Source organism: Salmo salar, chromosome 04 (genome assembly GCF_965601325.2).
Source record: "Salmo salar chromosome 04, fSalSal1, whole genome shotgun sequence".
NCBI lineage: Eukaryota > Metazoa > Chordata > Actinopteri > Salmoniformes > Salmonidae > Salmo > Salmo salar.
Genome location: NC_138294.1, coordinates 24,791,690 through 24,818,289, shown reverse-complemented (window position 1 = coordinate 24,818,289; position 26,600 = coordinate 24,791,690). Strand labels below are relative to the sequence as shown.

The 26,600-nt window shown below is 41.3% G+C and overlaps 1 protein-coding gene across 1 annotated transcript; it reads right to left on the bottom strand.

Annotated features, from left to right (window-relative positions):
* Window positions 1-1,473: 1,473 nt before the first annotated feature.
* LOC106602458 (uncharacterized) lies at window positions 1,474-21,011 on the bottom strand. Its single transcript, XM_014195123.3, has 8 exons — window positions 20,509-21,011; window positions 19,968-20,092; window positions 19,635-19,805; window positions 13,754-13,918; window positions 13,256-13,367; window positions 12,918-13,045; window positions 2,928-3,039; window positions 1,474-2,695 (listed from the first exon to the last, which is right to left on the bottom strand). The coding sequence occupies exons 1-8, from the start codon at window positions 20,765-20,767 to the stop codon at window positions 1,800-1,802; spliced, it is 1,968 nt and encodes a 655-aa protein (XP_014050598.2). The 5' UTR covers window positions 20,768-21,011; the 3' UTR covers window positions 1,474-1,799.
* Window positions 21,012-26,600: the final 5,589 nt, after the last annotated feature.

Below are 26,600 nucleotides of genomic sequence, written 5' to 3'. Positions count from 1 at the left end.
CAATATTTGTATCCAGATAACCTGTAGTCAGTGGGTCAATCAAGTTATCTACAAGTCTCTGCTAGGTAAAGCCTTGCCTTATCTCAGCTCACTGGTCACCATAGCAGCACCCACTCGTAGCACGCGCTCCAGCAGGTATATCTTACTGGTCACCCCCAAAGCCAATTCCTACTTTGGTGGTCTTTCCTTCCAGTTCTCTGCTGCCAATGACTGGAACGAACTGCAAAAATCTCTGAAGCTGGAGACTCATATCTCCCTCACTAGCTTTAAGCACCAGCTGTCAGAGCAGCTCACAGATCACTGCACCTGTACATAGCCCATCTGTAAACAGCCCATCTATCTACCTACCTCATCCCCATACTGTATTTATTTATCTTGCTCCTTTGCACCCCAGTATCTCTACTTGCACATTCATCTTCTGCACATCTACCATTCCAGTGTTTAATTGCCATATTGTAATTACTTCGCCACCATTGCCTATTTATTGCCTTAACTTACCTCATTTTCACTCACTGTATATAGACTTTTTGTTTTCTTTTGTTATACTGTATTATTGATTGTATGTTTTGTATATTCCATGTGTAACTCTGTGTTGTTGTATGTGTCGAATTGCTATGCTTTATCTTGGCCAGGTCGCAGTTGCAAATGAGAACTTGTTCTCAACTAGTCTACCTGGTTAAATAAAGGTGAAAAAAAATGAAAAGAAAATTGACGTATAACATTTGCAACTGGTTGAGGTGCAAATGCAATATCTTCTTCAAAACTTACCCCTTCAACTTTCTTCACCGCCTCCACATAGGACATTTGCTGTACAGCCCTGATCCTTGACACCTCAACCTCTTTCATCCTAACAGGCCACTCAGGGAATTCGTAAATATGATCCCCACCAGAAGGTGTTTAGCTTGTCTGGGAGAAGGTGTCGGTGACCGCGACGTGGCTGGTTTTCCCTTTGTAATCCGTGATTGTCTGTAGACCCTGCCACATACGTCTCGTGTACGGCAGACTGTAAACACAAATTGCACAGAAGAGAATATTAAGTTTTATATAACAAATTCTTTGCTGTACACACAGAAACATGATGTTATAACATTTTAACCACAGTCAAGCCAATCTAACACTGTGATTCAAGTTCCTAACATTATGGAGCCATTGGAGTTTATTTTAAAGTTTTATTTTTTCTTCTTAAATGTACCCCTTTTTCTCCCCAATTTTGTGGTATCCAATTGGTAGTTACAGTCTTGTCCCATCGCTGCAACTCCCGTACGGACTCAGGAGAGACATAGGTCGAGAGCCGCACGTCATCCGAAACACAACCCAGCCAAGCCGCACTGCTTCTTGACACAGCTAGCACTGCGCCACTCAGGAGGCCTACTTTTAAGTTTTGATTCAAGAATTAAGTATAACGTTTTGGTTCGACCGTAATAAGGAAAACTCAGTCGCTGCAATGACGCAAACAAAAAACTAGTCAGTTAGTAGAGAGTCAATTTTGTATTTAATTTAAACAAAATGGTCATATAGTCAACTGTGAACTACATTACTTTTATTGCACAAAACGATAAATGATAACATTAATTTGAATACTTTGAAAAAGGTTCAACATTACATTACACACAGCTTCACTACTTCATGTCAAGTAAACATGAATTAAGGCACTGTCATTATCTAACTATAAAGCAGTATCAACCTAAAGGGACAAAGCATTTTTACAGACACCATCACCATAATCATCTACTCTGCCTCATCATCCTCAGTTCACATCATTCACTTTCCTATACATCTAAATCCAACAGAATTCATTTTCAGTGCGTACAGGCAAACTCCCTCTCTCCCGTGTGGACCTTCAGGTGCCTCTTCAAGTGGTGCTGGTGGGAGAACCTTTTCTCACACTGGGGGCAGCTGTAGGGTTTCTCCCCTGTGTGGACCCTTTGGTGCCTCTTCAGCTTGGAGGAGTGGGAGAAACTGGCCCGACACAGGTGGCAGCCAAAAGGTTTCTCCCCTGTGTGCATCCTCTGGTGGATTTCCACCTGTTTGGGGAAACTGAAGGCTTTCCCACAGAATGAACATGGGAAGCACTTCTCTTTGCCACCAGATCTACTGATAGCGTTACTACTACTGTCATTAGTCAATGGGCTTGTGTAGCCATTTACTGTTGAGGCACTGGCATTGTCTGAGGTCTGGTTTAACATAAGGAGAGTGTGAGGAGGATGAAGACCAGGGAGTGTCTGTGTTGTCGCAGGGTCCATGTTCCAGTTGATAGATCCCATAGAAGGCAGGCTGAAGGCAGCACCTGTTAAGGGGTTAACCTGAGGCGTCATCAGTCTCTCTGAATCACAACTATAGTAGCAGGACGGAGCATCGCTAGCAGAGTCTGTGTCTGTTCTCTCCAGCTGCATACGGACACCTCCCCATCCCCGCAGATCAAATCTAAGTCTCGCCCTTGTCTCAGCCAGTCTATTGTCATGGAGACTGAGTTCAGATGTTGTTTTGTGTTCGACTGTCTGTTTCTGGTAGTGGTCAACAATGTTGTTCACCAGCCCAGAGTTGAGGACGCTGCCCCATCCACTGACCTCCACTATGTCACCTCTGGTCCTGGCCTGCTCAGTGATGTTGTCCCCTGGGTCCTTGCCTGCACCGGTCTGAGTCTGGGAATCCGAGATGGCTCCCCAGTCTCCTCTGTTAGCCTTCAGCCAACCACCTGCAGGAAGAGATGAGAAAATATACTTTACAAACATGGCAGAGAAAACTCTACATATGAAGTATTTTGTCAATTACCTGGTGAAGTTATTAATACATTATAATGTTTGTGTGTTTTTTGTATGTAAACATAAGTTGTTTAATTTTATGAATGAAGAAAAAAGTATAGCCAGGTGCATCATTCCCATTGAAAATATATTACTGTATGTAGGCTATATGTATTTCTTCCTTACTTTTCTCCCCCATCTTTAGTTCACTCAGCAGATCAATGTTCTCTGGTCCGTCTTCTACTGTCTCCTCTTTGACTAGCAGCAGATCAGGCTTCTCATCCTCCATGTCTACTGACTGTAAGAGATACAGAGTGAGAGGATGTTGGATCAAGAAATATGATATGAGCACCCTGCTATGGAGCATCTTCTGATTGGGCAATGAAGGATTGCCATGAGTACTATGCAAACATTAGTTGATTTGATTACTTTACACTTTAATGGTTTGATCACTCAAAGGCATGTTCCCACACTTAAGACAAAATCAATCAAGACCTTTGAATCAAATTTTACGTACACATATTTTGCAGATGGTATCGCAGGTGCAGCGAAATGCTTATGTTTCTAGCTCCAACAGTACCTAACAATACAAAACAATTCACAGAAGAACAATACTTAAGAAGGATCAGAACGAGTAATGTCAAAGTCCGGAAAATAGTGTGATGGTTTGGGGATGCTTTGCTGCCTCAGGACCTGGACGACTTTCCTTAATAGAAAGGAACCATGAGTTCTGCTCTGTATCAGAGAATTCTACAGGAGAATGTCAGGCCATCCGTCTTTGAGCTGAAGCTGAAGTACAGCTGGGTCATGCAGCAAGAAAATGATCCAAAACACACAATCAAGTCTACATGAAAATGGTTAAAAAGCAACAAATGTGAAGTTTTGTAATGGCCTAGTCAAAGTCCAGACCTAATCCCAATTGTGATGTTGTGGCCAGACTTGAAACGAGCATTTAATGTTTGAACACCAACAAATGTCGCTGAGTTAAAGCAGTTCTGCATGCAAAAGTGGGCGAAAATTCCTCCACAGCGACATGAGAGACTGATCGACAACTACAGGAACCATTTGGTTGCAGTCATTGCAGCTAAAGGTGGCACACCCAGTTATTGAGTGTAAGGGGGCAATTACTTTTTCACACAGTGGAATTGGGTGTTGCATAACTTTGCTAATGAAGTAAAATATATATTTTGGGGGGTTATTTGTAAATTCAGGTTCCCTTTATCTGATATTAGGTTTTGGTTGAAGATCTGATGACATTCAGTATCAAAAATATGTGGAAATAGATTAAATCCAAAAGGAGGCACATACTTTTTCATGGCACAAAAAAAATACAAATAAAATGATAACAGATTTTTCAAAAATTCAAAATAGCAGAACGTCCCTTGTTTCATGAGCCATTATAAAAGTTCCCAGAAATGTTCCATACACACAAAATCCGGCTTCTTCACCTGCGGGATCGTCTGAGCCACCCAGACAGTTGATGAAACTGGGGGTTTGCACAGCCGAAGAATTTCTGCACAAACTGTCAGAAACCACAAACTGTCAGAAACCGTCTCATTGCCCTCACCAGGGTCTTAACATGCCTGCAGTTCGTCGTCGTAACCTACTTAAGTGGGCAAATGCTCACCTTAGAATGCCACTGGCCCGCTGGGGAAGTGTGCTCTTCACGGATGAATTCCGGTTTCAACTGTACCGGGCAGATGGCAGACAGTATGGCGTCTTGCGGGCGAGCGATTTGCTGACGTCAACGTTGTGAACAGAATGCCCCGTGGTGGTGGAGTTATGGTATGGGGAGGCATAAACTATAGATAAAACACAATTGCATTTGATTGATGGCAATTTGAATGCACAAAGTTACTGTGACGAGATCCTGAGTCCCATTGTTGTGCCACTCATCCGCCACCATCACCTCATGTTTCAGCATGATAATGCACAGCCCAATGTCACAAGGATCTGTACACAATGCCTGGAAGCTGAACATTTCCCAGTTCTTCCATGACCTGCATACTCACCAGACACCATTGAGCATTTTTGGGATGCTCTGGATTGACGAGTATGACCACGTGTTCCAGTTCCCGCCAATATCCAGCAACTTTCCACAGCCATTGAGGAGGAGTGGGACATTCCACAGGCCACAATCAACAGCCTGATCAACTCTATGCGAAGGAGATGTGTCGCGCTGCATGAGTCAAATGGTGGTCACCAGATATTGGCTGGGTTTCTGATCCACTCCTCTACCTTTTTTTTAAGGTGTCTGTAACCAACAGATGCATATCTGTATTCCCAGTCATGTAAAATCCATAGATTATGACCTCATTTCTTTATTTCAATTGACTGATTTCCTTAATATGAACTGTAACTCAGTAAAATCTTTGAAATTGTTGCTTGTTGCGTTTATATTTTTGTTTAGTATATGATCCGTTATTGATGTCACTTGTTAAATCCACTTCAATCAGTGTAGATGAAGGTGAGGAGACAGGTCTGTTCACCCTTCTACCATCCAGACGGTGGAGACAGTACTGGTGCATCAAAGCTGGGACCGAGAGAATGAAAAACAGCTTCCATCTCCAGGCAATCAGACTATTAAATAGTCACCACTAGCTGGCCTCCGCCCAGTACCCTGCCCTGAACCTTAGTCAGTGTTAATAGCCAGCCACCACCTCGTACTCTACCCTTCACCTTCGACTGCTGCCCTATGTACATAGTCACTGAACACTGGTCACTTTAATAATGTTTACTTACTGTTTTACCCACTTCATATGTATATAGTGTATTCTAGTCAAGGCTCATCCTATATAACTACTGCTGTACAGACCTTTTCTATTCATATACTGTCCATAATGTCTATAGACATATTTCTATATGCACAAACACATTAAGTATAGCAAACATTAGGAACACCTTCCTAATATTGAGTTGCAACCCTCCATTTTGCCGTCAGAACAACCTCAATTTGTCAGGGTATGGACTGTCAGGGTGTCGAAAACGTTCCACAGGGATGCTGGCCCATGTTGACTCCAAGGCTTCCCGCAGTTGTGTCAAGTTGGCTGGATGCAATTTGGGTGGTGGACCATTCTTTTTTAGTCTTTATATATTTTTATTTATACTTTTTTTTTTATTAACCCCTCCACCACCTCCCCTCTTCGGAGGACAAATATCGTAGTTTTTTTTACAGCTTTTTTTGCTACATATACATACATTTTCCATACATGGTACTTTTATATAAAGCAGTCACATAACAATAATACATTACCAAACATAAGCTCTTTAATCCCAACCCTCAGCCACTCTCAGCCCATCCTATCTATCACTATAGACCACCCTCGTTTGGTTTCCATGTGCCATATATTTTTCAATTGTGTTGTTTTACAAAATGTTTGAACCTTTCCAATCGTATATTATCCAAGCCAAAGATGAAAACCTTTCCTACAAGTACTTTTATATTATATATTGACTGACTATGGCTTTCCAAATCTCCCAACACTGCTATTTGTAAGGTTAATTTTAAGTGCATGTTGTGATTTTTTAACCATTCCTGAACCTGTGACCAGAAACAAGCTACATATTTTTATTTATTTATTTTAGCTTAACTAGGCAAGTCAGTTAAGAACAAATTCTTATTTTCAATGACGGCCTAGGAACAGTGTGTTAACTGCCTTGTTCAGGGGTAGAACGACAGATTTTGTACCTTGTCAGCTTGGGGATTCGATCTTGCAACCTTTCGGTTAGTAATCCGAACGCTCTAACCGCTAGGCTACGCTGCCACCCCACTTAGGGGCAATACCAGAATAAATGATCTATTGATTCGGTCTCTTCGCAACAAAATCTACAGAGCTGAGATTGTTGAATGCCCCATATATAAGGAATTCTGTTGGTGGCAAGTATGTTATATAATAATTTAAATAGAAAAACTCTAAGTGTTGAATCAAGTGTAGATTTTGTACCAGTTCATAAACAATGTGCCATGGAATTGGTACATCGAAAATCTCCTCCCATTTATTTTGCAACCTGTATGGCGCAGCTGTTAACATTTTTGTCCTCAGATGAAACTGGTATATTTTTCTATTTATGCCAGTTCCTTTCAGCCAATTTGTATCTTTAATATATGGTAGGAAAACAAGTTCCCTACCTTTTCCCTTTTCCACTTGCCTCCTCCATTTTTGTGGTAGTGCTGCAATCAGTTGGTTGTAAATTTGGATTGAGCAGATATTCCCATATATTTTCGATAACTGCATATGTGACATAACTCCTCAGTTTCTATTCATAATATAATTAATAAATATAATACCATTTACCATCTATCTTTTCTGGAGGATAAAAGTGAAATTGTAACTAGCTTTGTATGGCTTGTTTAAGAAAGGGCGATACTTTAAACAAAATTTCATTTTCAAGTAGAAATGAGAATTTGTAATCTGTATAAAGGCAAAAAGGCCATTTTTGAACAAAGGATGAGCCTTTCTTAATAATCTACTGGAGAACCATTTTGGGTTTAAGTATAATTTATGTATGAGTGAAGCTTTTAGTGAGAGGTTTAAAGCATTAATATTTAATAATTTTAGCCCCCCAAACTCATATTCATTATATAAATAGGCACGTTTAATTTTGTCTGGCTTTGCATTCCAAATAAAATGAAATATATTTTGCTCATATGATTTGAAAAACAAGTCATCTGGAGTAGGCAGTGCCAATAGTAAGTAAGTCAACTGTGATAGGACCAAAGAGTTAATCAATATGATTTTTCCATAAATAGACAAGTATTTACCTCTCCATGGTTGCAGAATCGTATCTATTTTTGCGAACTTTCTATTGAAATGAATTGTGGTAAATTCAATTATATTTTTTAGATGTGAATACCAAGTATGTCTACTTCACCATCCGCCAAATTTTATTGGTAAACTACATGGTAGTGTAAACACTGTATTTTTTTTACGATCCCTGTACATAATATGGTGCACTTGTGATAAATAGGTTTTAATCCAGAGAGGCTAGAAAAGTGATCAAGATTTTCAATGAGACTGTGCAGGGATCCAGATTGTGGACTTCAGAAAAAACTATAATCATCGGCATACATTGACACTTTTGTTTTTATCCCCTGGATTTCTAACCCCTTGTTCTTGTTGGGTCAAATTTGAATAGCTAGCATTTCAATGGCCATAATAAATAGATATGTAGACAACGAACAGCCTTGTTTTACTTAAAAAGCTCAATACTTTCTGAGAAGTAACCATTATTTACATCTGGGGTTGCTGTACATAACTTGAACCTATTGTATAAGAGATTCACCAAAATTAAAGTAATCCAGGCATGTATATATAAATTCTAGTCGTACTTTATCAAACGTCTTTTCAAAATCTGCTATGAAGATCATACCTGGTATCTTTGATGTTTCATAATGTTCAAGTAATTTCAAGTAATTGTCGTATATTATCTCCAATATATCGTCCATGTAAAAAACCTGTCTGATCAGGATGAATAATATCTGGTAAAATCTTTTTTAAAACACAAGGCCAGATCTACACTGGAGTTGCTTACCAAGAAGACAGTGCATTTTCCTGAGTGACCGAGTTAAAGTTTTGACTTACATCTACTTGAGAATCTATGGCAAGACCTGAAAATGGTTATCTAGCATTGATTAACAAGCAATTTGATAGAGCTTGATGAAGTTTGAAAATAATATGCAGATTTAGAAAGCTCTTGGAGAAGTACCCAAAAAGATTCACAGCTGTAATCGTTGCCAAAAGTGTTTCTACAAAGTATTGACTCGGGTGTGAATACTTATGTAAATTATACATTTCTGTACTTAATTTTCAATAAAATTTCAATAAACCTGTTTTCACTTTGTCATTATGGGGTTTTGTGTGTAGATGGGTGAGAAAATGTTTTTAATCAATTTTGAATTCGGCTGTAACACAACATGTGGAAAAAGTCAAGGGGTATGAATACTTTCTGAAGGCACTGTAATCTAATCCAATGAGAGGGGACTGGAACTGGTACAGTAGTAGTGTATACTCTGAAGGGTGCCTAGATAAGGAAAGGGAGGGTCTGGTCATAGATGAGGTGACTGTGAAAGTGGAGGGCGATGCTCTTCTGACATGGAATTCAGATGAGACTCTAGATAACCATTTTCAGGTCTTGCCATAGATTCTCAAGTAGATGTAAGTCAAAACTGTAACTCGGCAACTTAGGAAAATTCATTGTCTCTTGGTAAGCAACTCCAGTGTAGATTTGGCCTTGTGTTTTAGGTTACTGTCCTGCAAAGGTGAATTAATCTCCCAGTGTCTGGTGGAAAGCAGACAGAACCAGGTTTTCCTCTAGGATTTTGCTTAGCTCCATTCCGTTTAATTTTTATCCTGAAAAACACTGCAATAATTAACGATTACAAGCATGCCCATAACATGATGCAGCCATCTATATGCTTGAAAATGTGGAGAGTTGTACTCAGTAATGTCTTGTATTGGATTTGCCCCAAATATAACACTTTGTATTTAGGACAAAAAATGTATTGTGTTGCCACATTTCTTGCAGTATTACTTTACTGTATTGATACACCATCCAAAGTGTAATTAATAACTTCACCATGCTCAAAGGGATATGCAATGTCTGTTTTTTTACCCATCTACCAATAGGTGCCCTTCTTTGCGAGGCATTGGAAAACCTCCATGGTCTTTGTGGTTGAATCTAATCTGTGTTTGAAATTCATTGCTTGCATGAAGGACCCTCGCAGATAATTGTATGTGTGGGGTATTCATTAAAATGTTAAACACAATTATTGCACACAGTGAGTCCATGCAACTTATTATGTGACTTGTTAAGCTCATTTTTACTCCTGAACGTATTTAGGGGTGGAATACTTATTGACTAAAGATGTTTCAGCTTTTCATTTTTTTATTAATTTGTAAACATTTCTAAAAACATTTTCACTTTGACATTATGGGGCATCGTGTGTAGGCCAGTGAAAAACAAATAAAACATTTAAATTCAGGCTCGAACACAATAAAATGTGGAAAAAGTCAAGAGGTGTGAATACTTTCTGAAGGCATTGTATATGCCTTATACATCACAAAATGTCTGGATACAATATAGACTACCCAGGAATATTCAACATATCTGTTACTCTAGTAATTCCAAATGCATCTGTGTAATACTCATCACTGCATCCTGTATGAAAAGGTTGGCTGGTCCTCATTAAAGTCCCTTTTTGTTACAAAGTTTACTACACAAGTTTACAACTTACCTAACTTCGTTGTTGAAGTATAAAAACATGAGATCCCAAACCCGTTTACAGGGTTGGTTAACTCTTGAGGTTCCTCGGGTCTCCACCGAACTAGGTAAATCCACTTTTAGTTTTAAATGCACCTCATTGCTGGAACCAACTACAAAATGCATTGCAATTAGATGTTCTGGTGCCGTTCGGGCAATTCTTACAGAGGAATGTAACTATTTTTCTTGAACATTTGTGTATTTCTTTGTATCTGATTTTATTTTGTCCTATTCATTGTATATGCAGGGCTCCCTTGTGAAAGAGACCCTGATACCAATGTTGACTCCCTGTTAAAATAAAGGTCAAATCGAAAATACATTTTCTGCTGACAATAATGACAATTCATGTTTGTTTTTAATGCACCGCAGGCTCGATTACAGTGAGGGAAAAAAGTATTTGATCCCCTGCTGATTTTGTACGTTTGCCCACTTACAAAGAAATGATCAGTCTATAATTTTAATAGTAGGTTTATTTGAACAGTGAGAGACAGAATAACAACAACAAAAATCCAGAAAAACGCATGTCAAAAATGTTATAAATTGATTTGCATTTTAATGAGGGAAATAAGTATTTGACCCCTCTGCAAAACATGACTTAGTACTTGGTGGAAAAATCCGTGTTGGCAATCACAGAGGTCAGACGTTTCTTGTAGTTGGCCACCAGGTTTGCACACATCTCAGGAGGGATTTTGTCCCACTCCTCTTTGCAGATCTCCTCCAAGTCATTAAGGTTTCAAGGCTGACGTTTGGCAACTCGAACCTTCAGCTCCCTCCACAGATTTTTTATTGGATTAAGGTCTGGAGACTGGCTAGGCCACTCCAGGACCTTAATGTGCTTCTTCTTGAGCCAGTCCTTTGTTGCCTTGGCCGTGTGTTTTGGGTCATTGTCATGCTGGAATACCCATCCACGACCCATTTTCAATGCCCTGGCTGAGGGAAGGAGGTTCTCACCCAAGATTTGACGGTGCATGGCCCCGTCCATCGTCCCTTTGATGCAGTGAAGTTGTCCTGTCCCCTTAGCAGAAAAACACCCCCAAAGCATAATGTTTCCACCTCCATGTTTGACGGTGGGGATGGTGTTCTTGGGGTCATAAGCAGCATTCCTCCTCCTCCAAACACGGCGAGTTGAGTTGATGTCAAAGAGCTCCATTTTGGTCTCATCTGACCACAACACTTTCACCAGTTGTCCTCTGAGTCATTCAGATGTTCATTGGCAAACTTCAGACGGGCATGTATATGTATTCTTGAGCAGGGGGACCTTGCGGGCACTGCAGGATTTCAGTCCTTCACGGCGTAGTGTGTTACCAATTGTTTTCTTGGTGACTATGGTCCCAGCTGCCTTGAGATCATTGACAAGATCCTCCAGTGTAGTTCTGGGCTGATTCCTCACCGTTCTCATGATCATTGCAACTCCACGAGGTGAGATCTTGCATGGAGCCCCAGGCCGAGGGAGATTGACAGTTCTTTTGTGTTTCTTCCATTTGCGAATAATCTCACCAAATGTTGTCACCTTCTCACCAAGCTGCTTGGCGATGGTCTTGTAGCCCATTCCAGCCTTGTGTAGGTCTACAATCTTGTCCCTGACATCCTTGGAGAGCTCTTTGGTCTTGGCCATGGTGGAGAGTTTGGAATCTGATTGATTAATTGCTTCTGTGGACAGGTGTCTTTTTACAGGTAACAAGCTGCGGTTAGGAGCACTCCCTTTAAGAGTGTGCTCCTAATCTCAGCTCGTTACCTGTATAAAAGACACCTGGGAGCCAGAAATCTTTCTGATTGAGAGGGGGTCAAATACTTATTTCCCTCATTAAAATGCAAATCAATTTATAACATTTTTCACATGCGTTTTTCTGTATTTTGTTGTTGTTATTCTGTCTCTCACTGTTCAAATAAACCTACCATTAAAATGATACTGATCCTTTCTTTGTCAGTTGGCAAACGTACAAAATCAGCAGGAGATCAAATACTTTCCCCCCCCACTGTAAGTGGAATAGTTACTTTCTATGTTATAGAGTGGAATGTTTTTTCTGCAGGTGTATCCTGAGGTAGCTCCTTTCTGAGAACCTCCTCCTGCAGTGCAAACCACCTCTCTCCCGTGTGGATCTTCAGGTGCCACTTCAGCTGGTGCTAGCAGGAGAATCTCTTCTCACACTGGGGTCAGCTGTATTGTTTCTCCTCTGTGTGGACCCTTTGGTGTCTCTTCAGGTTGCCAGCATGGGCAAAGCGCATGTTACACTGGGTACAGCTGAAGGGTTTCTCCCCTGTGTGGACTCTTTGGTGCCTATTCAGGCTGGACGATTGGGAGAAAGTGGCCCGGCACAGGTGGCAGCCGTACGGTTTCTCCCCCGTGTGCATCCTCTGGTGGATTTCCACCTGTTGGGGGAAACTGAAGGCTTTCCTACAGAACGAACACTGGAAGCGCTTCTCTATGGCGCTGCCACCTTTACTGATTCTGTCTCTACTACTGTCATTTGTCAATGGGCTTGTGTAGCCATTTAGTGTTGAGGCACTGGCATTGTCTGAGGTCTGGTTTAACATTAGGAGAGTGTGAGGAGGATGAAGGCCAGGGAGTGTCTGTGTTGTCACAGGGTCCATGTTCCAGGTGATAGATCCTATAGAAGGCAGGCTGAAGGCAGCACCTGTTAGGGGGTTAACCTGAGGCGCCATCAGTCTCTCTGAATCACAACTATAGGAGCAGGATGGAGCATCATTAGCCGAGTCTGTGTCTGTTCTCTCCCGCCGCATACCGACACCTTCCCGTCCCCGCAGACCAAAGCTTTGCCTCGCCCTGGTCTCAGCTAGTCTGTTGTCATGGAGACTAAATTCGGTTGTTGTTTTATGTTCGACAGTCTGTTTCTGGTTGTGGTTAACAGTGTTGTTCCCCAGCCCAGAGTTCAAGACGCCGTCCCATCCACTGACCTCCACTATGTCGCCTCTGGTCCTGGCCTGCTCAGTGATGTTGTCCCTTAGGCCCTTGGCTGCACCGGTCTGGGTCTGGTAATCCAAGATGGTCGCCCAGTCTCCTCTGTTAGCCTCCAGCCAACCACCTGCAGGAAGAGTTTAGAAAATAGACTTTACAAACATGGAAGAGAACTCTACATATGAAGTTTTTTTGTCAATTACCTGGTGAAGTTCATACATTATGTGTGTTTTTGTATGCAAACATAAGTTTGTATTGATTTCATTCAATGTATTGAATGAAGAAAAAAAAAATAGGCGCACCACTATTCAATGTCCTATATGTATTTCTCCCTTACCTTGCTCCCCCATCTTTAGTCCACTCAGCAGATCAATGCTCTCTGGTCCATCCTCTATTGTCTCCTCTTTGACTAGCAGCAGATCAGGCTTCCCATCCTCCATGTCTACTGACTGTAAGAGATACAGAGTGAGAGGATGTTGGATCAAGAAATATGATATGAGCACCCTGCTATGGAGCATCTTCTGATTGGGCAATGAGGGACTGATATGAGTACTATGCAAACATGATAGTTGATTTGATCACTTGATACTATTTAATGGTTTGATCATTCAAAGGCATGGTTCCACACAAAATTAATCAAGACCTGGGCCCGTATCCACAAAAAGTATCGGAGTAGAAGTGCTGATCGAAGATCAGGTCCCCACCTGTCTACATAGTCATTCATTATGATCTAAAAAGAAAAACCGATGCTAGATCAACACTCCTACTCTGAGAGGCTTTGTGGATACGGGCCCTGACCTAATACCATTCAGACAGTAGTTTACAGTGGACTCACCTCAGTGAGACTGTGTGTGGTCCTGTGCTGCTCAGCTGGTTCCTCTGTGGGTTCAGAACGAGTCGTAGTCTGGTTTTCCTCCATGACCATGGTCCCCTCAGGGTTCCCCAGACCCTCCTCACACCCCTCCTCCTTCACCAGCAGCACCTCCAGACCCTCCTCCTCCTGGAAGAGACAGGTGATACAGATTACAGACATACACACCCTCAGGTACGTACACACAGATAATTAGATAGATAACACACTTACAACATGGAGTGTTGACCCAACCCCACTACGTTTGAGTCCAATACTGTAGTTACAGAATGACTTCATTGTTGTTAAGCCCATCATGTTGGACATGAATATGATGTTGTTGGTAAATATTAGTCGCCTATGATAAGTCAAAAGTCGTCATCAGCCAAACCCAACTAAACTGTACAAAAATATAAACACAACACGCAACATTTTCAAAGATTTTACAGTTACAGTTCATATAAGGAAATCAATCAACTGAAATAAATTAACTAGGCCCTAATCTATGGATTTCAAATGACTGGGCAAGGGTGCAGCCATGGGTGGCCCACCCACTTGGCAGCCAGGCCCAGCCAATCAGAATGAGTTTTTCCCCACAAAAGGGCTTTATTACAGACAGAAATACTCCTAAGCTGACGTGGTCTATAGCTGTGAGGTTGATTGGATGTACTACCAAATTCTCTAAAACGAAGTTGGAGGCAGTTTATGGTAGAGAAATTAACATTAGATTCTCTGGCAACAGCTCTGGTGGACATTCCTGCAGTCCGCATGCCATTTGCACGCTCACTGAAAACTTGAGACATCTGTGGTATTGTGTTGTGACAAAACTTCACATTTTAAAGTGGCCTTTTATTGTCCCTAGCATAAGGTGCACCTGTGTAATGATCACACTGTTAAATCAACTTCTTGATATGCCACACCTGTCAGGTGGATGGATTATCTTGGCTAAATATAAATGCTCACTAACAGGGGTGTAAACAAATTTGTGCATATAGAAAATGTCTGGGATTTTTTTTTTCAGCTCATGAAACATGGGACCAACATGTAGAGTTTATATTTTTGTTCTGTGTGTTTTCACGTGTAAGGTAGGTGTTTGTTCGTGTGTGGGTTTTTGTAGGTATATTTAGTAAGTCTATAATGGTTATAAAGCACTGTTGTGTGTATGCAGAATAGGGTGAGATCGGATGTGATGTGTACTAAAGAAAGTCTCAATGAAAGTCTTAGAATAAAAAGTCCCATTTTGTTTTTATTAAACATAAACAAGTTTTAAAGCTGCAATATGTAACCTTTTGGGCAACCTGACCAAATTCACATAGAAATGTGAGTTATAGGTCTGTCTATAAGTCTAAGAAGTGGTAGATCTGTTCTATATGAACTTTTTCTATGCTTCCCCTTCTTAAGTTTCATCTTTGCGTCTTTTACACCAGCTTTAAACAGCTGAAAATACAACATTTTTGGTTATGGAAAACATATTTCACAGCGGTTTAGATGGTACAATGATTCTCTACACAATGTCTGCTTGTTTTGTCAACAACTATTAGAATTTTAGCAACCAGGAAATGGAAGAGTGATTTATGCATATTACATCTTTAAATACACCATATGAAAACCATACATACAAAAAAATCTGCATAAACTTGATCAAATGCATTCATTTTCTTATTAAAAGTGTCTTAGAAAAAAATTAAGTAGTTGAATGGAAGTAATGAAAATAGGCACTTGTGAACATCATATAGTTTACACAGTACAAACACAATATTTAACAGTATTTTCAGGCTTACATATGCCTTATAAAGTGCCTGGCGAAGTCTACCCACCTCTTGCAGTGTATACATACAGTATTAAATTGAAAGTTTTTCCTTCTGATCTACACAATCTTCTCCACATTTTCAAAGTGAAAGAAAGATTATAGAACATAGTGTGGCAGCATTATGTTATGGGTATGCTTGTCACCGGCAGGGACTGGAGACTTTGTCAGGATCAAAAGAAATATGAAAGGAGCAAAGCCCAGGTTAAAGGTTAGAGGAAATCCCCCGTCAGTCTTCTGAAAACCTAACTCTGGGATAGTGTTTTATTGTTCAGCAGGACAATTATACACATTTAATGAGCAGAATAGCTTTCCAAGATGTGTTGAGTATTCCTGAGTAGTCCAGTCTTAGTCCTAAACTAATTTGCTTGAAAATCAGAGACAAGGTTTGAATATTGCTCGCCGTCAATGATTCCCAACCAAATTTACTGAGCTTGAGCAATTTTGACAAACACAATGGATATATGTGGCCCTAAGAGTTGTGCAAAGTTGGTAGAATCTTATTCAAAATGATTCACAGCTGTACTGGCTGCCAAAATTGCTTCCACCAAGTATTAACTCTGGGTTGTGAAGACATACGCAATCAAGACATGGTCGTTTTTTCAATTTTTTATACATTTGGAAAATGATCTATAATTTTTATTTAACTTTGAAAATGTGGAATAGGTTGTGTAGATGGGTAGGAAATAAACTCATGTCATCCCTTTTTAGATTTAATTTGAAGATAGCAAAATGTGAAGACTGTGCAAGGGGTGTGTAGACTTTCACTAGCAACTGTATATCCCACAATGTCTGGATGCAATATTCCACCCAGGAATATTCAACATTGAAATCTGTTAAACTCAGTTCAGATACATAAGATGAGACACAACGGTCTTAAGTAGATAGCTAAGCAGAGAACTAGCTATTTTGCTACACATAGCTAGCCTATCTGACAAGTTACTATGGCCCCGATTCTGACCCAATTTAAGAGTGCATAAATGGAACGTAATTCACTTTTAATGCGCTTTTCTCTTTATGCATATTCTGACCTTGAATCTAAGCATTAGAACAGCATGCCATTCACCCACTATTTGTTTGAGGTGAAGCTCGAATAAATGAAGGTGTGGCGGAGCTGTGTCCAGATACACAGTATTCTGACCTTGACTTAATTCCCCTCATAATTCCACCACCTTTAAGCGCGAGGAAACCATGCACAAGGTCAAGATAACCTGCCATATTCCAAGAGGAAAAAGTATCTACTTATTTTTTTCTGATAGAAATAACAGCATTTCTGTAATTTATAAATTGATAAGAGCTAGGTAAATGAGTAATCCGTTTGGAGAAGGGGATTGGAAATACACATGGCAATTGTTTTAGATTATTTCCCTTTATGATCCCTGGAGGCAAATGTGAAACCAGCCATATGGAAGCAAACCGAAAATCATATCAACATGACATGTATTGAGGCCCCTTTTCCACAGTGAAATAAGATATAAATAGCGCAGCCGTTATTCCGAATTTTACTTTGTGTGCCCTCCTAATTTGCATGGATGAAATTTGGAGACCCAAACTATAGTTGTTGATGTATGCACTTTAGAATGTTTTGATTATATGCCCAGGCTTTTCTACGTTTTATTTTACAATTTGTATCATGTTAAATATTAGCCGATATCGGGAGCCACCTTCAGTAATACCCACGTACATTGATTTTTGCATCATTCCATTCCGTTTACCTTTCTTTCCTCTGTCACATCCTTGTAAATCGTTCCAGAGTCGCTAGCAATAGTGGATCATATTAGGCTAACGTTGTTCAATAATTTGGGACATGTAGCCTATTTGAATCTTTATGGAACTCAGACCACACTTAGCAGTTTAATCCTGGAACATTGTGACGTTCATGACGAATGGAATGTTGTCATACAGTTCCACGATTAGTAAAGAAATTAGGGTAGATTTATAGGATTATTGTTCAATCCCTACTGTACACTTTTTCCCCCCACCTTTTAATATTTTATGGATTGAAATTGAATATGACAACTTTCAGGATGAATCAAACCACTATTTTTTATTCATCAATATATTTTGTGGGTAAAGGCTGTCCAAACCGTTTATTTTTAATCATACATACTTTCCTAACCCAAAAATGTGCCTAAATAATCTACAAAATCAGAGTATTTTTAAATCTACCAGTTGGTGCAAAAACAGAGACGAATATGCATATATGGCTTTCTTTCAATGATCCCTATATTCTGACCTCGTTCTCTCATGTATTCTATTGAGTCTGTCGATATAAATCTAATTCAAAAGGGACACCGTATTTAAAGGGATGGCTTAAGCAGAAAAAGGTCCTGTGTGGCTCAGTTGGTAGAGAGAGCATGGCACTTGGAACGCCACGGCTGTGGGTTCGATTCCCACTGGGGACCAGTAAGAAAAAGTATGAAAATGTATGCACTAACTACTTACTGTAAATCGCTCTGGATTAGAGTGTCTTCTAAACAAAAAATTGTTAATGTAAGATGAATGTGCTGAAAACCCCATTGAATGAAAACTCCACGAGAAAATCTGTTAGCCAGCAAGGGGAGGGTTTTCAGCAGTTGAATGAAATTTATTCAGAGCACGCAAGGTAGCCACATCTGCAGAGAGCATTATGTGACTGAATAAGGTAAGTCTGAATACCAAATACTGAGAAGTGCGTAGGAAAGACATAAATTCCTAAGTCGGGATCGGGCCCAAGGTGTACCCTGTTTCTGGTGCATGTATTTCATGACGCTCACTTGCTGCAACTTTGTTGCATCATGTCATTGTAGAGGCACCATTACCGTGGAAACGTTCTCAACTGCACGTCTCGCCTTCTTGATCTGAATGCCTCCTCTTTAGTCAGCTGTTGTACAACATAACATTCTAAAACTAGCTAGTTTTATCTTGTCTCATGTTGGCTGTTGCATCTGAACTGGGCTTAACTCTAGTTATTCCAAATGCATCTGTGGATCGTTTGTGCTGACAACAATAAAAATTAATCTTCATCTTTAATGCAGGGTTTGTTCTAAGCTATCCAGTGGAATGATTTTTCTGCTGGTGTATCCTGAGGTATCTCCTCTCTGAGAACCTCTTCCCGCAGTGCGTACAGGCGAACGGCTTCTCTCCTGTGTGGACCTTCAGGTGCATCTTCAGATGGTCCTGGCGGGAGAACCTCTTCTCACACTGGGGGCAGCTGTAGGGTTTCACCCCTGTGTGGACCCTCTGGTGCCTCTTCAGACCACGAGCCTGGGCGAAGCGCATTTGACACTGTGTACAGCTGAAGGATTTCCCCCCTGTGTGGACCCTCTGGTGGATCTCCACCTTCTGGGGGCAGCTGAAGCCTTTGTTACAGAACATGCAGAAGAACCGTTTCTCTTTACTATTGCCTGATGTGGCTCCCCCTCCCTGAGCATGGGCTCTAGTCCTGTCTTTTGAGTTCAATACCTGATCGAAAAGGATGCGGCCGTGTGAATTGGACGGTGCCATCGATGTGGACACTGGGTCGCGATCCCTGAATGCGTGCAAAGGGGAGTGGGTCGCAACATTTATTTTTGTCTCTAAAAAGTCCCTGGTGTTGCCCTGAGAGTGTCCTTCTCCTAAGTGAGTCTTGTCTGCATTCCATGTCAGAGGAGCGTCGCCCTCCACTTTCACAGTCACCTCATCTATGACTATAACCTCCCCTTTCTTATCTAGGCAGCCTTCAGAGTGTAGACTACTACTGTACTGGTTCCAGTCCCCTCTAGACAGATCAGTCTGTGTCTCTACACCGAAGGCCATGTTGCCAGGGTCCATCTCTATAGCGTAAGAACAAGATGGATCATCACCGCCAGCGTCTAACGCGTCACCATAGCCATCCCCACGGGAATGAACCGTCCTCTGGCTCTGGTGAAATACCGGTAAATACTCTGAGCCTGAAGCAGGAGGAGAGCCCAGTGGCCCCAGTCCCAGTCTCTCTGGGTCTGATCTGTGGTCAGATCCTCTGTGTAAGAACCTTTGTGTTACAGTTAAAGGCATGGTGTCTGTCTCTGACTTGAGGACGGCGTCGGGCCTTCCACTGACCTCCATGATGCTGTGTCGGGTCCTGGGCTGGGGCGCAGAGGTGGTGGGGTCCTCCATGGCTTCATAGGGCGCACCAGCCACTCCAGTCTGCATGTCTCCGCTTTGCCTTGAACCCTCTCCTTCAGACCTGTGCTGCTTGACCCCAGGACCTGCAGCCTCTGCATCTGCAGACTGACACAAGCATTGGCTAACATTGTTGTAGGGAAGTCTCACAAGCTCTCCTATGGCAGAACAATTAGGATGTAAGCAAATGAATAGCTGAGGGGAGCCTTTCTGAAATAAACTGGTCACATTTGATATACTGTAATTTTAATGCAACACTATTACACTAACCTCTATCATGATAACGTGCTGGGTTGAGGTTTCACTCCCCTCATCAACAGTGATTGGTTGGTCATCTATCCATGTATTGTGTCCCGCTGGCTTCACAAAGCTCCTGTGGCCTCCAGTGAGCTGTCCTTCACCCGAGAGAGTGATTGGGGTAAAAGAGGTGGTTAGGTTAGCTATTGTCAATGCTTTACTGTACACTATTGACAGTTGACAAATGTCTAGAATTGACAGGGATATAAGGTAACAATTTGCATAATTTATTGATACACTATTTATAGACTGATTATGTTCCATGCATCCTATTGTTTTCATTAAGTAAATAATAGGAATGCAGTAAATAAATGATCTGGTTAGAATATGATAGTGTCTTTGAGCAATATAGTTAAGTAATGAGGGGAATTACTGCATATTTTCCAAAACTGACCATGACCCAATTCTGGGTAACACATCTGAACACATGTGCATAGGGGAACCAGGCGACTGGCACTTAAGATATATTTGAACAGCGACAGGCCGCTCAGCCTTGGCCTTCTAATAAATGTACCTCTTGCCATTCCTCTGTATCGGTCGAGGATCTTGACACTACTGGGACGACTGGCGAGGACGCGCTCCCGTGCCACCTTCAGTTCAAGTAGCTGTAATTTCCTCCGCAATGCCCGGTTTTCTTTCTGGCTTTGAGAAATTTCCAAACGAAACACTGCATAATCGTCGTCTACAAGTTTACAGATGTCAGCCACGGCTGCATTAGCTAGCACCTCCATAATGGAGGCTATTTCAGTGTGAAAAACCATACAGTTAGCCATTGTTAGCAGCTAGATAGCTAACGTTACCTAGATAACATCTATCAAGCAAGTCCTGTCCTCAACGCGAATTAAACACTACCTGGGGGTAAGTATGTGATGCTGTGCAGTTAAATGAGTCATAGTTTGAGTTCCAGGGTTTTAATAAACGTCTAAATAAGAACAATAAAAACGCTAACTGTTTTTGGTCTTGGTCACTTTACATTTCCGTTTACTCTGAAGAGAAAGGATGTTATTGGGTGGAGTCATAGCTCATAGGGTGTGGCTAAGTGAAAAACGGTACTATCGTTATCTTTTAATCTGAGCGCAGACTTGTTTAGAAATGTGTGTTAGCAAGAGCAGAGTAGAATAAAATACAATACATTATAATTACTGTATTCCATTTACATCACCTCAGTAAGGTAAATAGTCAACTGTCTTAGAAATGTTTGGGGGCATCTGAAGCTAATTCCTGCATTTCTACACAATCTAATAAGAATTTAATATTTTTCTAAACTTCTACATTAATGTGGATGCTACCATGATTACGGATAATTCTGAATAAATCGTGAATAATGATGAATGAGAAAGTTATAGACGCACAAATTTCATACACCTCTCCTGTTATTGTAGTGGTGAGAGGTTAGTATGTCTTGGGGTATGATATTTGTGCGTCTAACTTTCTCACCAGTCATTATTCACGATTCATTTACGAGTATCCGTAATCATTGTAGCATCCACATTAATGTAGAAGGGTTTATAAACATATTATTTTCTTATTTACAATAAAAGTGACTCCAAAATGACACAATATATTATGTACCATTAATTTCTATTGGCAAAAACATTTCTGAACACAACCAAAACAAACAGCAAATGCATCCAACAAATGTGTATAGTCACAAGCTTGATTTAGGCATTGCATGCTATAAATGTGGGACCAAATACTTAACTTTAATACACATAAGTGCATTTGTCCCAATACTTTTGCTCCTCTAAAATGGGGGGACTATGTAAAAAAAAAAAAGTCCTGTAATTTCCAAATGGTTTACCCAATATGGATGAAAATACCCTCAAATTAAAGCTGACATTCTGCACTTTGACTTCGTCAATCCTTGTTTGAGTTCAAATCCACAATTTGAGTATAGAGCCAAAATAATAAAAAAATGCTTCACTGTCCAAAAAATTATGGAGGACACTGTAATTCATATCATAGGCATAATAGTACTGTAGAGCTCTTTTTATTTGCACACAATATAGCTGGATCTCTCCGTCCTGCCCCTAGGGGTCCACAACCCAACACACCCCACTCAGCTTTAGGATCTTAGTGAAACATTCATTATTGGTTACAGGTGTGTTAGGCCAAGGCCAGAGTGACAACCAACAGTAAGGCAGACCCCCAGAACTGAGCAGCCCAGCATCTAGGGATTACCTAAATAGGCATCCCCCTGACTTGGGCATGTTTTCAATACAGACTCCTTTTGTCGTACAGTATTCCATAAAAGGCATCCAGAATTTACAAATGTTGCACAGTATATCTTTAAACTTGTAATAAATCAAGTGATACATAATTCGACATTTCTGCCATCATTGTGACATTGTGGGAGGATAACCAACCTTCCAATTAAGGGCAATGGATATCTTAGCCGCTATAAATGCTAGGTTACACAGTTTCTTCTGATAAGTCTCCAGTATCAATATTTCCAAGCAACAACAAAAAACAGGCAGAAAGGAGAATCTGTAGAAATGCTGAGATAAAAGAACAGTCTTTGCCAGAATTCAGCCAGCCTTCACAAGAGCACAACATATGCAAATATGTCCCCTTTTGTGTTTTACATCTCCAGCAGTGGAATTACATTTCTGAGTGCATGATATTCAGTTTTACTGGCATATAGGATGTTCTATGGATGGTCTTAAACTGCAGTAGTTTATTTCTGAGATGATATGAACATGACTGGGCATTCAAACATTTCTGTATCCATTCATTATCATCAATAGTCTCCCAGGTCTTCCTCCCATTTTTGTTTTACATGTTTTGTGTCATCGGGAAAAGCCTCTATCAACCCTTGATACAGATTGGAAATCAACTAAGCTTTGTCAGCCTGCCTTAAAATATAGTGAACAAAAATAAACACAACATGCAACAATTTCAACGGTTTTACCGAGTTACGGTTCATAAGGAAATCAGTCCATGAAATTAATTAATTAGGCCCTAATCTATGGATTTTACATGACTGAGCAGGGGAGCAGCCAAGGGAGGGCCTGGGAGGGCATAGGCACACCCACTTGTTAGCCAGGCCCATCCACTGGGGAGCCAGGCCCAGCCAATCAGAATTTGTTTTTCCCAGACAAAAAGGCTTTATTACGGACAGAATTACTCCTCAGTTTCATCAGCTGTCCGGGTGGCTGGTCTCAGACGATCCAGCAGGAGAAGAAGCCAAATGTGGAGGTCCTGGGCTAGTGTGGTTATACATGGTCTGCGGTTGTGAGGCCGGTTGGACATACTGCCAAATTCTCTAAAACAACGTTGGAGATGGCTTATGGTAGAGAAATGAAGATTAGATTCTCTGGCAATATTGATAGAATGGCGCCGGAGGGGATGGCTGCCGTTTTACGGGCTCCTAACCAACTGTGCTATTTTGTGTGTGTTTTTACGTTGTTTGTAACTTATTTTGTCCATAATATTGCTGCTACCATCACTTATGACCGAAAAGAGCTTCTGGATATCAGAACAGCGATTACTCACCTCCAACTGGACTCAGATCTTTTCTTTAATGAGTCCGACGCAAAGGATATACTGCTTCTCCGAGACCAGTCCCAAATCCCCGTCATTCGCGTGAAGAAAATACGGAAATACAGGGGGCGGAGATCGGGGTGCCTTGTGAGAATTAGTTGGCGAGTGGGTAATCTACCTCTACCATCCGTTCTATTGGCCAACGTGCAATCACAGGAAAATAAACTGGATGATCTCCGCTCAAGACTATCATACCAATGGGACATTAAACTGTAATATCTTATGTTTTACAGAGTTGTGTCTGAACGACGACACAGATAATATACAGTTGGCTGGGTTTTCCTTTCCCCTCAACGCCATCCCCACAGTGACCGTACGTACATATCCCAAACAGAAGCCATGGATTACAGGCAACATCCGCACTGACCTAAATGCTAGAACTGTCACTTTCAAGGAGCGGGACACTAATCCGGACGCTTATAAGAAATCCCGCTAGGCCTTTCAGACGAACCATCAAACAGGTAAAGCGTCAATACAGGACTAAGATTGAATCCTACTACACCGGCTCTGACGCTGGTCGGATGTGACAGGGCTTGCAAACTATTACGGATTACGAAGTGAAACCCAGCCGCGAGCTGCCCAGTGACGCGCGCATACCAGACGAGCTCAACACCTTTTATTCTCGCTTCAAGGCAAGCAACACTGAAGCATGCATGAGAGCACCAGCTGTTCCAGGTGACTGTGTGATCACACTCTCTCCATAGCCAATGTGAGGAAGATCTTTAAACGGGTCTACATTCAAAAAGCCGCGGGGTCAGACGGATTACCAGGACATGTACTCAAAGCATCCGTGGACCTACTGGCAAGTGTATTCATTGACATTTTCAACATCTCCCTGACCGAGTCTGTAATACCTACATGTTTCAAGCAGACCACCATAGTCCCTGTGCCCAAGAAAGCTAAGGTAACCTGCCTAAATGATTACCGCCCCATAGCACTCACGTCGGTAGCCAAGAAGTGCTTTGAAAGGCTGGTCATGGCTCACATCAACACCATCCTCCAGGAAACTCTAGACCCACTCCAATTCACATACTGCCCCAACAGATGACGCAATCGCACTCCATACTGTCTTTTACCACCTGGACAAAAGGAACACCTATGTAAGAATGTTGTTCATTGACCAAAAGGTTAGCGTTCAACACCATAGTGCCCACAAAGCTCAGGACCCTGGGACTAAACACGTCCCTCTGCAACTGGATCCTGGACTTCCTGACGGGCAGCACCCAGGTGGCAAGGGTAGGCAACAACACATCTGCAATGCTGATCCTCAACACTGGGGCCCCTCAGAGGTACGTGCTTAGTCCCCTCCTGTACTCCCTGTTCACCCACGACTGCGTGGCCAAGCACAACTCCAACACTCTCATTACGTTTTCTGACAACACAACAACAACAACAACAATAAGACAGCCTATAGGGAGGAGGTCAGAGACCTGGCATAGTCACTTTACCCCAATCTAGATGTTCAAATTACCTCGACTAACTTGTACCCCCGCAAATTGACTCGGTACCGGTATCCCCTGTATATAGCCTCAGTTGCCTTTTCTTAACTCTATTTCTTGAACTGCATTGTTGGTTAAGGGTTTGTAAGTAAGTAATCCATGGTAGGTGTACACCTGTTCTATTCGGCGCATGTCGCAAATACAACTTGATTTGAACAGCTCTGGTGGGCATTCCTGCAGTCAGCATGCCAATTGCACGCTCCCTCAAAACTTGAGACATTTGTGGCATTGTGTTGTGTGACAAAACTGCACATTTTTAGAGTGACTTTTTATTGCCCCCAGCACAAGGTGCACCTGTGTAATGATCATGCTGTTTAATAAGCTTCTTGATATGTCACACCTGTCAGGTGGATGGATTACCTTGCCAAAGGAGAAATGCTCACTAACAGGGATGTAAACAAACCTGTGCACAAAAGTTTAGAGAAATAAGCTTTTTGTGTGTATGGAACATTTCTGGGATCTTTTATTTCAATTCATGAAACCAACACTTACATGTTGCGTTGTCTAGTGTTTGCTGCACAGAGAGAATAGTGTTGCATCAGCAAAAATTCACCTTAGTACCATCAGACTGGTCTTCACTGGTTGTCTGACCCTGCTGTCACCATCTGACCCTTTTCAGATGAGGCATGATAAAGAATTACCTTGGTGTGCATGTATACATCCAAGAATAGAATCAATGGTTCAATAATTGAAATTACCATTATTCCCAGATCCCAAACTGTAGCCTACTCATCAACTCAAGATGGAACGTTGTATCCATTCAGTGGTTGTTATAATATACTGCAAAATTCACCTGAGCTCCGTAGACTGGTCTTCCCTGGCTGTCTGACGCTGCTGGGACACCTGTCACCATCTTATCCTGCTAAGAGACATGATGAGTATAGTGTTGTGTAATGACTGTGCACTATGACAGTGAAGCCTGTAGAGATGTTTATACTGTGTCAGTGTGAAAAGTAGGGAATTAGCTAGCGAAACTGACAGATCAATAACGTTACATTGCTATACTGACTAATAAAAACACATTCACTGAAGAAACGCCTGAATATATCGGTCTTCAATCGTTTGGCCGCTGGTTCATCATTTGATTCAGGTCTAGTGTGATTGAGGCAAAAATAATAGCTAAAGTTAGTGAGCTAGCTAGCTAACGTTAGCCAACTTTTGGCTAGCTCTAGCTTATGGTACATCAAATGTACTAATGTTGAAATGGGACAAAACAAAAGGCTACAAAATATTTCCATACACACAACAGTCATTAAATACTGCTACCTGACAGATAGCTAGAAGCTAGCTAGAGCTGAACTGGCTGTGGTAGCTTCTAGCTAGCTAACTAGCTGCTAGTAGTTCATTCATTTCAGTCGAGTGGGGATGAAACGTTGGCTAACGTAACATGTCAGTTACACTACTAGCTCAGCACTAGGAATAAATACTTTTCCCCTGTCAAACAGCATACCTTGCCAGCAAGATAAGTCAACTAAAGAGTATCCAGTTTCTTCTCTGCTTGCTTTTACAACTCTGAGAAAAAGCGCCACACAGACAGCAGCTGCCTCTGATCATCTCTCCCATC

Excerpts from the sequence above, each read along its gene's own strand:
- LOC106602458 (XM_014195123.3), bottom strand. The coding sequence starts at position 20,767 with ATGGCTAACTGTATGGTTTTTCACACTGAAATAGCCTCCATTATGGAG. Across the intron at positions 13,919-19,634 it reads CCCGACACAGCATCATGGAG|GAGGAGGAGGGTCTGGAGGT; the intron begins GTCAGTGGAAGG and ends TGTCTCTTCCAG. Across the intron at positions 3,040-12,917 it reads CCAGAGGCGACATAGTGGAG|TCAGTAGACATGGAGGATGA; the intron begins GTCAGTGGATGG and ends TATCTCTTACAG.